This window comes from Onychostruthus taczanowskii, unplaced genomic scaffold (assembly GCF_017590055.1).
Source record: "Onychostruthus taczanowskii isolate IOZ18803 unplaced genomic scaffold, ASM1759005v1 scaffold19, whole genome shotgun sequence".
Classification (NCBI taxonomy): Eukaryota; Metazoa; Chordata; class Aves; order Passeriformes; family Passeridae; genus Onychostruthus; species Onychostruthus taczanowskii.
Genome location: NW_024499128.1, coordinates 8,438,174 through 8,451,750, shown reverse-complemented (window position 1 = coordinate 8,451,750; position 13,577 = coordinate 8,438,174). Strand labels below are relative to the sequence as shown.

General features: G+C 48.3%; 1 protein-coding gene across 1 annotated transcript; it reads right to left on the bottom strand.

Annotated features, from left to right (window-relative positions):
* Positions 1-4,531: 4,531 nt before the first annotated feature.
* On the bottom strand, positions 4,532-12,826 carry LOC121334496 (cytochrome P450 2W1-like). The gene is made up of 9 exons (XM_041401694.1): positions 12,542-12,826; positions 10,456-10,618; positions 8,470-8,619; positions 8,221-8,378; positions 7,632-7,805; positions 6,503-6,644; positions 5,929-6,113; positions 5,305-5,446; positions 4,532-4,722 (listed from the first exon to the last, which is right to left on the bottom strand). Exons 1-9 carry the CDS (start codon positions 12,737-12,739, stop codon positions 4,532-4,534), a joined length of 1,503 nt encoding a protein of 500 aa, XP_041257628.1. The 5' UTR covers positions 12,740-12,826.
* Positions 12,827-13,577: the final 751 nt, after the last annotated feature.

The following is a 13,577-nucleotide window of genomic DNA, read 5'->3' as shown; positions in this document are numbered from 1 at the left end:
TGCCATGTGGTGTTGAAAAATGGATGAATTTGTGCAATTGGTTCATTTTGGGGTGGCAACATCTCAAGTGTGCAAATATTTCTTCTGAAAACTGAAGGAATTCTGTGCTGAAATGTCAATATGATGCAACTTGTCAATTGTCACTCGCCTGCATCCCACAGTAATGTTTTTGGAACCTGGGTTACCTGTCCTAGTTATCTTTTTTTTAAATCCTAGAAGTGCTTTTTTCCTTCATGTATCCCTAATGAAAGCACTCGCCTGCATCCCACAGTAATGTTTTTGGAACCTGGGTTACCTGTCCTAGTTCTCTTTTTTTATCCTAGAAGTGCTTTCTTCCTTCATCTATCCCTAATAAAAACCATATATATTTTCTTTCTGCAGATCACGATGCTGCTGTGCCCACCTTGCTCGTGGCTGGCACCCAAACAGCATCCACAGCATTGCAATGGGGCCTCCTGCTGCTGCTGCTGAAGGAGCCCCAGATTCAAAGCAAGGTTTTGCTTTGCTTGCACAGTGTGCTGAAGTATCCTGCAGTGACTTTGTAAGTGATGCTCACCTGTAAAAGCTTCATAGGCTCTCACGTGTGCTAGAGCATCCAAAATCTGTGTGCTGTCCACCTCCATCCAAGCACTGAACGCTGCCATTCAAGATCAAAGCATCTGAGGGGTTGTTCTCTACCCCAGGGGCTGCAGACCTCCTGTCCTGGGGTGTTCCAACCCACATTCAGCAGGAGCTGGCATTCACAGGTGTTTTACCACTGTCCTTGCACTAAAGGGTGACACAGAGACCGAGTTCTTTGCCCTGGCTGCTCCCCTGCCTTTGAGGTGGCATTTCCCAAAGCAGTGATCCATGGGGTGTGGAGATCCATCCCTCTGCTGCCACAAGTTCCTGGTGCACCTCAGTGACACCCCCTTTCAAGGCTGCTTCACCCCCAGGGCACTTGCTGCCCTCCAGATGGGGGGGTGCAGCTCACCAGCGATCCACAGGGCAAAAAGCACCAGGAGTGAGCCAGCCCCAAGCACAGGGCTTTTGGAGGGGAAGAGCCAGTTCCCTAACCCCTCATCTCCTCTGGGAGCAGTCCAGTGCCAGTGTGACCTCAGGGCTAGGCACATTTCCCTTTTCCCACAGCTCAGCTCATAGCCTGGAGTCTGTTCCTTGTTCCCTTCCCTCCCTGCAGAGCAGTGCTGCCTCTGCCCTGCCAGGACCTTGCCTCTACCTCTGCCCTGCCAGGACCTTGCCTCTGCCTCTGCCCTGCCAGGACCTTGCCTCTGCCTCTGCCCTGCCAGGACCTTGCCTCTGCCAGTGGAGAGCAGCTGGGCAGCAAGGGAGCCTGGCCCACGTCTCTCCTCTGCTCCATCACTGGGGAACAGCCAGCGACTGTTGTAGCTTAATCACAGGATTGTTTAGGTTGGAAAAGACCTTCAAGATAATGAAGTGTAACCATCAACCCAGCAGCACCACCGTGTCCTCGTGTGCTGTGTCCATGTGCTTTGGAACACTCCATTGCACCTCTGGGTTTCCCCTGCCCTGCTGGGTTGGGGCTGGATTGCAGATTAGTCAGTAATTCCAGTGAACTGGGTATCTTCACTAATGAAGGGTCCTACTGGCAGGTGCAGGCCCAGGAATTGGTTCTTCAGAGGAAGAAGCTGGCTGCCAGACACAGCCCAAAGGGAGGAATGCTGAGTGGGGAGGCCAGGAGCTTGCAACATCCCCACATGCTGCAGCAGAGCATGGCAGTGCTGTGGGGCAGGGCAGGGATGCCCCTGCTCACCCCTGTGCTGCAGATAAAACAGGGAAAACGGGAGATGCCAGATTAATTTAACCCCAGCCATCCCCTGCACACACCTGATTCTGCCAGGTTAATGGGAAATGAGTGTCTTTGCTCGCAGCCTTGCAGCAGTGAGTGCAGTCGGACTGAGCGGGGCATAAACCCTGCAGACTTAGTCCTGACTCCTTCCCAGCCCGATTTGTGCTGGCAGGGCTGCACAAATCCCCAGCCCGGATTTGTTCTGCCCCGGTGAGGAGCACAGGGCTGTGCCTCGGAGGGATCGTGGTGCCATCTCGTGGCAAAAATAAAGTAGAAATGAGATTGCGTGCGATGCTCGTTGCTCCGGCCACGCAGAGGGGTGCAGGTGGAGTTGCTGCAATCCCTGCCCCTGATCCTTGCCCCTCTCAGGGCAGGAGCCCCTGGTGCCAGCATCACACAGCCCTGGGGGTGACAGGCTGGGGACGGGACAGCTGCCAGTGCCCTGAGCCACAAAGTGAGCTGGTGTTGTTCAGCTCTGACTCTAAACATCCAGGCACCTGTCCTGCCCCAAGGTGTTTGCCTCCAATCCAGGTGAGAGTTGCAAGGCACAAACATGTTTTGCAGCTACAGGGAAGACCCTCAGGGCCGCTGAGGAATGTGGAAATGGTATTTCCGCCTCTGAGAGCCAATGTTTTCTGCTAGATAAATAGATAGCTGAGTCATAATCAATGTTCTGCCATCGCTTGGCTGAGCAAATAAACAGGAGACAGGCACTTTATTTTGTGGAGAGATATTCAGCTGTGTAATTCAGTGTGCTTGGGAGGGATCACTCCTGTCCATCTGCTGACACAGGCACAAGCAGGATGCACTTTTCAAAGAAATCCAAGGAACCTGTTTTCCTTGGATGTTTGCAGCTCTGGAGGCTGCTGTGCCATGGAGGAAGGGCTCCATCTCTCTGCTTCAAAGCCAAGAACCCCAGAGCCCATGGCAAGGGGCAGGTCTGGGGGTCCACCAGTGAATTTGTGCAGAGTTGAGCCCAGCTCAGTGTTGTTTCCTAGAGCACTACACTGCTGCTTTATCTACCTTTTCAGTTCATGTTATTTTGGAGGGGTTAAAACTGGAACAGTCCTGGCCTTTCTGAAGGCAAAGGCAAAAGTGTTATTTTATTTCAGCCAGATCAAGGCTTCCTGCACGGAGCTGATATCTGGTTTGCTCCCCAGTTCCTTTGCCTGTCTCTCCTTGCCTTCCCATCCAACACTAAGCAGAGGGCCAGCAGCAGCAGCAGGGAGGCTGTGGTGAAAACCTTTAATCCAGCCTCTGCAAGCAGGAGGCACAGAAGTGAAGAACTGAGGCTGTCCCCAGGGCTGACTCACAGCCCAAATCTGAGGAATTTGCCCTGGTGAAACCACCCTGCAGGTATGGATGGTTTGCAGTTGAGCTGATGTTTACCAGGATGAGCATATGCAAAACTTCTCACCCATGGGATACATCTAACATTTTATCCGTTCTCACTCTGGGCTCAGGACCAACCTTTCATGGTGTTTGCATTTCTGTGTGCTGCAAAGTTGGGTGCCAGGCATAGGAAATGTAATGAGGACATGGGATTAAAACTTTATTGGGTTCCCATGAAGGGGAAACAAACAATATGATAAAGCACATGATAAGGAAATGCATGTGGAGGAGTGGGAAGTCACAGGCAGATAAATGGATGGAAAATTGCTTTAGCTGGAATTAGGTTGTGGAATATGATGGCATGTAAGAGTGAGATAGAGACAACAGCCAGGCTGAGCTACAGAGGAAAGCAAGCCAAGCAAAACCAGCTCTCATTTAATCCCTGATCCCCACTCTCTGTGCATGTGTGTGTGCAAAACAAGCACTGTGAAATTAGACTGCATTTGCAGGGGAATTGCATGGCTGGTTCCAAAGGCCAGACCATCCCAAACACCAAATGACTGCTGGTTAGGCTCTTAACATTAACCAGGATATCTGAAGAGAGGGAATGCTCTTTGCTGCGTTTAACGAGGTCAGGAAGGACAGAGAAGTGTAAAACTAACAGTGGGTGTAGTTTATTTATGTGCCATTAGCCCTTTATGACCGGATGCTGGTGCAAATCTCATGTGGCCTCATGATTTAAATTGCAAACTTAGGAATGCAGCTCCTGTTTTGTTCCGACTGGGGAGCAGTGTTGAGCTTGGTTGCAGCACTTGCTTCTCTGAACAGGTTTGCAGCCTCTGGGGCATCTTCCAGGACACTGTTCCAATGACTTAGTCCTCAAATCACACGGACCCATCACTTTTTTTCACTCTCAGTGTTTGGCTTGGCTGCCTGGTGGGTGAAATCCTGGTAGGATTTTGCTGTGAGCTGTGGAAAAGCCCAGGAGGTGCCTATGGATGGCTCAAGGCTGTGACCCAGGTCTGTGGCTTCCAGTAAACTGTGGGTTGTTCTTCCTCAGGCTTCCGGGCAGATTTCTGTGACATGGTGAACCTTGGGAGCCTGGGTGTTCCCCTGCTGCTCATGGGCTGCATCCCCTCCACCAGAGCAGCAGCTTGGTCCCTTCACCAGCTCCATGCACGTCGTGAGCAGTGGGGTGTGATGCCAGCACCATGGTTTGTGTTTGCATCTCCCCCAGAGCACAGGAGCAAAGAGCAGCCCTTGGGGGGATGGAGCAGTGGAGGTGGGGATGGAGGCAGTGGGAAGGGGATGTGGTGGTGTGGCAGGGTGGGGGAATGGGAGTGTGAGCAAAGTTGGGGTCTTGGACCCCAAAGCTCTGGGACAAGGCCGTGGTTATTCCCGCAGGACAGCGCAGGTTGCCTGAGGCTGAGGCCTCAATGTGAAAGTCGTTTGGGGGACGGTGAGGTCCAAGTCAGACTCTGAAACTCCTGGCTGGGGTTGGAAAGTGAACGTTTGGAGCAGCCCTACAAAGAAGACAAACAGCTCCATCTTGGCCAGGCTTTCCCCGATGCAGTTCCGACGCCCTGCGGGTGAAAGCAGAGTGCTCATGGAAGAATCCAGCTGGAATGTTTGCCATGGACACGTTAGAATCTGAGATGTTGCAATGGGAGCAGGAGGGAAACCTTGAAATGCACTAAAGCATTTTGGAGTAGAGGGGCCTGTGTTGCTAAAGGTTCTCTTTTGTCACAGGCTACAGCCATCTTGCAGGGTTATTGCACATTTATGCTGTGCTCTCTCCTCTCCTAAGCTCCTCCAACCCTCTCAGCATCTTTAACCCTTTCTTTTGGAAAGCAGCCTGGTAGAAGAATGCCACCTCCTTCCAAAGTGGAATAGTTTGAAGCTCACTTTTCCTGTGCAATTTATCCTCATATACCACTTTTAGATAAGAGTGTGTTTCTTTTTACTACCCTTCTTTTAGCAGTGGGAGAGCTGTGCTCTGGCAGCAGCCATTTGCCCAGATGCAGAACAATTGATTCCATTCAGTTGTCTGGTTGCTCATTGACTGAGTTAAGGGCAGTGTTTACACATGAAGACTCATTAGTGTGTCTTGTAATTAAGTGGCCCTGCCACAGCCCCAGCTCTGTGCAGGTCAGCCCTTTAGTTACCTGTGGAGAAAGGCAGGAAAGCTCCTTTCTTTACAAAATTCCCTTCAGCATCAAGAAAGTGGTTGGGGTTGAACTGATGTGGTGTCTCCCATTGTGTCTTATCCAGCAGCACTGAGGTAAGGGATGGGATTACAATTATACCCTGGAAGAAAAGCACACAAAGGCACAAATGATTGCCAAGTGCTGTTTTGGTTCATTTTCTCACACAGACTTTGGTGTCCCAGATTTGCTCCACCTGTGGCAGGTGGAGACCATGAGGGTTTTATCCCATCATTCAGCAGAGAGACATCAGTGAGATTTTCCCACTAGTGCCAAGGACTGAAGCCAAACCCCACATGGTGCTGCGAAAACCTCAAGTGGAAGGTAAGATCCTGCAATTCTCTGGCAGATACTTCACTGTGCAGATGGCAGCAAGGAGGTAAACCAGGGCTGCTCATGGAGTGAGGAAGTCCTGAGCATGAGAGAAACTGCATTGAGTCCTATGACAACTCTGGGCTCAGTACAGAAACCCTTCTGGGGATGGTTTTGGACTCTGTCGTGTAATTCCCTCTAAGAAACCATTCTCCAGTGGCACTGGTGAATCTGGGGAGGGTTTTGTGCTCCTGGGAGGCAGCAGATACCTACCTTGGGAAGGAAGTAGCCCCTGAAGTGGGTGTCCACAGCAGTGCAGCGGGGCACGTGTGGCAGGAGGGTGATGAACCTCTGCACCTCGTGCAGCACGGCGTTGGTGTAGGGCATGTTCTTCCTGTCCTCGTACGTGGCCCAGCTCCCAGCTTTGACCGTTCTCCCAATCTCCTCCTGCACCTTTTCTGGAAGGAACAAACAAAAAGGATGTGTCCCAGCAAGGAAGCCAACGCCCTCCTTGGATTTGGTTTAGGGGAAAAAAACCCCATTTTTCCTGAGTTTGAAGAGAGAGGATTCTTAAAGCAGCAGTGTGGGTTTCCTTGCTGTGTGTTTAATCAGGCATGTGGGTTCCTGCAGCATCATACTCTGATCTCCACTCATCCTCTCTCCTAGCAAGTCAAAAGGGCTATTTTATTGTGACTTTGATCAGCACCTAGTTACGTTAGGAGCTCATCACAGAGGAGAGCTAGGATTCAGCTCCTCAGGCAAAAGAGCTGCTGTGGATCTGAGGCAGGGCCTCTTCCTTCCCCATTTCAGCCCATACTCATGGATGGAGTAGGTAACAGCTGCTCACTTTGAATCTCTGGGTATTTCATCATGAGCAGGATGGACCACTGGAGCGTGGTGGCAATGGTCTCTGTTCCAGCCATGACCAGGTCAAGTATGGATGCCATTAAGTTGTCATCATGGAAGAGGCTGTCTTTCTTATTCTTCTCCTTGAAAAACACAAGAGGCAAGAAAAGTCATAAAACCATCAGTCTGAGTATTCAGCAAGCTCAGGAAATGCTGCATAACCTACAGCACAGCTGGCTGTGGTCTTGTGTTTGTGAACTGGGTGATAAAATAGACCTGATCTTGAATGCACAGCTTCCACCAGAGATGGAACACCACAGATGGAAGGTCTGGAGGGGAGTTTTGGTTCAACATCCATCTCCCCTGGAAGCAGGCTGAAACCCAGAGCCAGCTGCTGCTCACAGACTCAGCCTTGCAGGTTTGAAAGAGCCTGGTCTCTGCCCTGAACAGAAGCAGATTCAGCTAATCCTATCTCTGAGGGACTCCTCCTGCCCAAGGCTGGGTTTGAATTCCCAGCATTGCTCAAAATCACCTTTCAGGCCATTTCTGCCTGGGCTTTAGGACTGTGATAACTCCTCCTCCACACAGCTGAGTAGAATACTTAGTGCCTAAGGTCAGCCTGGATCCAGCTGGAAAGAAAAAGCTCAGAGCCCAAATATTTTGTGTTGAATGAAACCAACTGATGTGTGAAACTGCCGAGCCTCTGCTAAGTAAGATGCAGGGCAGGGTTAGGACTTGTACTGATGATTTATCATTCAAGTGCTTTAAGGGGCTCATTCATCTTGATGGAGCAACAGTATAAATGATTAATAGATTTGTTTTCATAAAAAGAAAGGCAGAGTCAGCTTTCATGTGAATTCATGCATTTTCTACTAGAAGAGAGTAGTTGATCTCACATTATTAGTGCTACGATTTCAGGAGTGGACTGAGAGTAGCTTTTGTGTCTTAATTTTGATAGAAAGATGTTCCAATTGTAAGAGTCTCGCATCTGATTTAAGTACCACTGAAATAACAGCAGGGGTTTCAATAGATTTAAACAACATGACTGAAATCAAGACTCAGCAACTCTTTTAGCTAGAAAATCCAAAGGAGACATTGCAAACAGCCAACAGAGCTAAGCAGTCCAATACCTCTTGTTGCTTGAATATCAGTGCATCGATGTAGCTCCTCACACTGTTCTCATTGATATCCTCCCTGCTTGCCTTCATGTATTGCCTTAAAATGGCACGCACATCTTCGATTTTCTTGAGCATAATCTTGTGGGTTTTGAAAAGAAATCCAAGGAACGGGTAGAAATTGAAATACTAATGAGAAATTTAAAAAGAGAAGCATTAGGCCTGCAGAAATACCACACAGAATCACAGAGAATCCCCTTGGCACATGCTGAAACAGCTTTTTTCCTATGGGCCAATGAATCAGTTGAGTTTTGTCTTTAGTAGCAATAGCTCAGCATCCCAGGGACTTCCTAGGCAGATTTTCATAAGCTAAAGTAACCACAGTTCAGATCTCATTTTAACTCCACACAGATGTGCAGGATGGGTCAAAAGGAAAGTAGGTAAGGGGAATCTGGCAGCAGATTTTGGTGACCCAAGTGGCACCAAACTGTCATGTTTTAGGTGTAATGGCTGGCTCTGAACATTTGAAAACTGCTGAAGTAAACCCTACGGTTGGTGTGGCTCATGCAAAAAAATTACCTGTGGGACAGGACAGTTTACTCACGTTTAAATTTGGGGATCCCAGAAGAATCATAATTTCGTCTATGAGTCTTAAGAGAGTGAGAAAGGTTGGGTCCTTGTAGTCAAACCTGTCCCCAAAGAGCATGACGAAGGTGACGTTGATGGGAGCGCAGTTGAAGGAGGGCAGGCTGAAAGGTTCCCCTGCAGCGGGAGCAGGGTGGGAAAGCTGTGAGACGTGGAGCAGCTGTGACACACACGAGGCTGGGCAGCCCCAGCCTGGCCCCCAGCTCACCTTTGAAGGATTTGATCATCTCGATGAGGAAGTGGAGCTCCTCAAAGATTCTGCCTTCTATCATCTGCTTGCCCATGCCGAGGTTGCGCATGCTGGACACGGTGAACCTGCGCGTCGTCCTCCACAGCTCCCCGATGGAGAAGAACAGACCTGGGCAGCCCGTGAGAAATGTGCTGGGCTCAGGCACGGAGGAGCCCCCCACACCACACCAAACAGGGCACTGGGTGAGCAGGGAGCTCCACAGGTGTTTCTGTTTTCACATGGATTTTTAGGGACTAAAGATCTCCCCTTTCTGTGTGCCTCATCCCTGCATCCTCTCAGCTCCATCCTCACTGAGCTGTAGCTTGGGAAAAGCAAGCTCCCTCCCAGTCCAGTTACCCCAGTCCTCTCCTGAGTGGAAGACGGGCACGTGTGGCTTTCAGACCAGTATGGGTTGGCTCTAGAGCTGGGGGGAGATGTTGGTTTGAGTTAGTCATGGGACATTTTTGACCCTGAAGGTTGCAAGTCTAGGGCCTCAAGCACCTTGTGTGTCTGAAGCTGCTCCCTTCATCCTGTTCTAGTCATAAAGGTAATTTATCTATGTGAGATGGGATAATTCAGTCTCCTCAACCCTGAAGTGTTTTATGGAGATTCCCAGCAGCGCTGTATTTTCAGCAGTGGTGAAAATACTGACATTTTTGTGGAGGTTTCTGAGCTCAAGCCACGATGATCTCTAGCACCTCCAAGCAGGGATGGGTATTTCATCCTGTCAGAGTGCTGTAAAGAAAAAGTTGGGTCAATAATCCAAAAACTATCTCAGATTGTGGTCAGTTGAAAAGCTGGATGCCAGCATTTCATGTCTTCATCGTGGCTGTGAGGCTTTTAAATATGTTTACTTTTCTGTTTTAAAGCAGTGTAATTTTAATTTGGGTAACAAAACTTTTTGCTCTAAGAATGCCAGAGCAAATTTCTAGACTTCAATTTTTAATTTTTCTTTAATTTATGTAATTTCATCTGGATCATTCCTTTTCTGAGACCATCTTCACAAAGTCAACAAATTGGCATTTTCTGAAGAAAAAATGTTTCATGGTAAATTTGTGACCATTGTTGCTTAAGAGCCCCTGAGAGCTCCCATCTTTGGGTCACTCTTAGTGCCTCAGACTTGGGCTGAGAAGGTAAATGTGAAAGGACTTATGATGCAATACTGATATTCTCCCACAGGGATGTTTTACATGTAAATTAGCTCTAAAAAATACCTTTCTCCTCATAAATTCCTTTTATATATGTAGTGATAAATTCATCATCTATTGATATTATGGCTGGGTAATTTTATTTCTAATTCTAATTCCAACTTCAGCCTATGACAAACATATAAAGCTGCCTTTTGGTTCTCCCACTAAAGCCTCACATGAAGCAGAGGATAGACAAAGCAAAAAGACCTCTGAAATAGTCAGGAGTGGAAAAACTATGGGATTGTTTGTGGGGGTGAATTTCTAGCCTCAGCCTCTTGCTTCTGAAGCTGTTTCAGGCTGGACTACCTGAGAACTTTTGTGGGGAGGCAAAGGTGTGGGAACTGACATGACAAAGGCAGTGGGAGAAAGGGAAAAACCCAACAGCTCCCAACAGCCAAGCCAGGTAGTCCAAAGTCTCCTGGAAACGTGAGGAGGGTTCATAAACCAGTGGTGACAGCGAGCTGCTCACAGCAACATCGCACAGAGATTAACCCCAGAGTTACCACAGTGCCTCAGGTTTTTGGATATGGATGGGCTGCAAGTGCATCAGCAGAAATGATGGAAAGCCAGGAGCCACTGTGTGCAAGGAAAGCCAAACATTCACTGCCACTTGGCTTCAGAAGGGCCCAAGGGCGTGTTTAAAAGCTGGGCTCCAGGGAAGCACAGTTGGGCTGTGCCTCATCATCATCATCATCATCATTATCATCATCATCATCATCATGGGCAATAAATGACAGCCTTGTCCCTCCCACACCCCCAGTCATTGCTCTAGTACCGTTTTTGTTCTGAATTTGGTCAAATATGGGGATGGATGGTCTGTCTACAAACTCCTCTGTGTAGTTCACAAGCGCCTCTCGCACAACTTCGTACCCGGTCAGGACCACGACTTTCTGGAACCCAAAGTGCAGGGTGAAGATGGGGCCGTATTTTTCTGCAAGCTGGAAAAAGAGGCAAGCTGTGATGGTCAGGAAGAGAGGGAGAGTGCACAGAACAGCACCTTGTGCTGTCTGAAAGGACATTTTTCATCCTGGCATCCTGCAGGGAATGTCTGCAGAGCCACTACCTGCAGAAGGGCACCTGTGAGCTCATCATGGTCTAACACAATGCATTTTGTACAGGTGCCTTGCTGGCATCTGTATGGAATTCAGGCTTCTTGCCATGAAGGAGCCCCCACCCCCATCAGTGCATCACTAATCTGGCTTTGCTGTTAAGGAGAAAATAAATGGAAAACAAAAAAACCCAAAAAAACAAACCAAACAAACAAACAAACAAAAAACCCAAAAAAACAAACAATAAAAAAAACAAAACACCCAAAAAAAACCCCCCCCCCCCCCCCCAAAAAAAAAAAAAAAAAAAAAAGGAAAAAAATCTAAAGACTGGACCTCAAATGGCAGATAAAGTTGGCAAACTGGAGAAAGACCAAAAAAGAGAAGATAGTTCAGTGCAAACAATGATTCTGTCATAGAGGAAAGCTTTGGTCTGATGCTCCTGATGTACTAAAGCACTCCTGCATCCTGCTGGGAGACAAGCAGTGTCTCTTTCATAGGACAAAGAGGGTATTCCTCATTTCCCACCCAACAAACCCCAGTCGGTGCCAGCTGCTTTGTGCAAACACCATTTTTTGCTCTCCGTGGGGTGAGATGGAGGGATAACCCCTCTGGAGTAATCCCAAAGTCAAGGCAAACAGGCAACAGCAAGCACAGCCAAGCAGGGGACAAAAGCACGCGGAGGTAATTCCAAAGCGCCGTTCGGAGGCTGCAGCAGCGTCTGCCCAGCCCTGCTGGGTAAACTGACCCCAACCCTGACATTGCCCATAACAGCTCCAGGTGCTGGGGCCTCGCCCCGTGGCAGCACAGCCCGTGTTTGCTGAGCACGGCTGTCACAGGAGCCGTGGACACCTGGCTGTGAACCCCCCTGCCTGTTTGCGCACTCTCTCCGTGACCCCAGCATGGGTCAGCCCTGAGGGAGCCATCCCTGAGGGAGCCATCCCCGAGGGAGCCATCCCTGAGGGAACCATCCCTGAGGGAGCCATCCCCAGTGGAGCCACCCCCAATGGAGCTATCCCCAGTGGAGCCATCCCCAATGGAGCCATCCCCAGTGGAGCCATCCCCAATGGAGCCATCCCCAGTGGAGCCATCCCCAGTGGAGCCATCCCCAAGGGAACCATCCCCAATGGAGCCATCCCCAGTGGAGTCATCCCCAAGGGAACCATCCCCTAAAACCAGGCGGGAATGCCCGGCAGCTCCAGGAGCAGCCTCGTCCTGCACGCAGTGGGGTAAGTTTTCTTAATTACAGCTTAGTGGAAGAGCTCACAGGTTTTTCACTCTGTTCCTTAGCACAGCTTTGCCATCTCTCCCTTGCACTGCCATCTAGACTTTAATGCGTGACCATTCATTAAGAGGGAAAGGGATTTTGCGATGGAGCGTCTGGACTTGGCCCTCTCCGCGGCAGTTTTGGGGTCACTGCATTGTGGAATTCCTCTTTGCCACATCTCCGGGGCATAGGGGAGGGAAGCAATTTAATTTATGTTAGTTGTATCCTAATGCTTTAAAAGATTTCTGGGTGTCCAAGCTGTCAAATTAATATTTCAAATCCCACAGTCATTATAGACTTCATGTACATCATCACAATTACATGAAGAAATCCCATATTACCCACAGGTCTTTTTTTAATGGTTGATTGCTCCTAAATTACATTGCATCAACACAGACATTGACTAGAAGAAGCCCAGAAAGACATCATAAAGCAATTTTCACACCTTTACAATTTAGTTTGAATTAAAAAAGACAAAAAGTTCTCACTGAAACATCCCAGGTAGCTTTAAAATCCATGAAGGTCTGGGTTAGGGGTTTTTGTCCTACCTTCATTAGTGATTTATCTTGCCTTCTAAGATCCACCAAGTGCAGGTTACCAATGATCGGAAGAGGAGTTGGACCAGGAGGTAATTTAAAAGCTGAATTTTTATAGCCAGTTGAAAAATAGGCTACAGCTAATAATACTGCTGCACACAGCAGACAAACTAATGCAGGATCAGAGAGAAATGAAATTAAAAAAGACATTTTTTTAAGTAATAATCTGGTTTTTGGGGTTAGAAGCAATAAAAATGCAGTGGCACTGTTCAGTTTCTGCCAGCTGGCTCTCTGTTTGCTCTCTGCAATTGTTACAAGCACTCAATTCTTATTAAGGTTTGTAGAGTACCTAAATAAATACTGCATACTCCACCCTCTTTAAACACCTCAGAGAATGTGGTCTAAGCAGTTTGCAAAGCCTGTCCAGAAGTAAAGAGAGTTTCAAATTACAAACCCATGCATGTGTGTGCAAGAACATATACATGGGAAAAGGTGCTTGGCATTCCTCTCTAACCTCCTCCTCCCTGAGACCTCAAGGTCCTTCATTAGCAGTACTATGACCCTCCAAGCACTCTGCTGACACAGGGAAATAAAAAGACTCTTGGAATCCTATTAGAACCTCCAGATTCAGGCTTAGGTAGGATTTGAGATCTCCGTGTTACTAGAGAAAAATACCAGTACTTTTACAGGAGACTTTGGCTCTCTTGATGTCAAGTGGAGATCAAAGGTTGTTAATAATGGTAAAGCCCAATTATCCCTGGGGGGCTGTAGCCCATAAACTTCTTCATAAAGTCAGCTCTGAACTGCCCGGGAGGGATGTGATTTCAGACTTTGTGTCTGAGGTAGAAGACATGTAATAGCTAGCCACAGAAAATTAGCTTGGATCAAGTGATCATGAGTGGATTCATGAGTGCAATGGAAAGACAAAATTAGATTTGAAACTTCTGGGAGGACTTCATTTTGTGAGAGCAGCTTCTAAGGGATAGAGGGAAGAAGTTAACGAATTTAATGAAGCCATCTGACCTGGCAGACTCCAGAAAGGGAACAA

Bases quoted from the DNA above. Each gene is read 5' to 3' on its own strand.
- LOC121334496 (XM_041401694.1), bottom strand. From the start codon at position 12,739: ATGTCTTTTTTAATTTCATTTCTCTCTGATCCTGCATTAGTTTGTCTG. The intron at 6,114-6,502 runs GTGAGCAGCTGT...TGTTCCTTCCAG, and splicing joins GAAATACCCAGAGATTCAAA to AAAAGGTGCAGGAGGAGATT. The intron at 4,723-5,304 runs GTAACTAAAGGG...TTTCACCCGCAG, and splicing joins TTTCCTGCCTTTCTCCACAG to GGCGTCGGAACTGCATCGGG.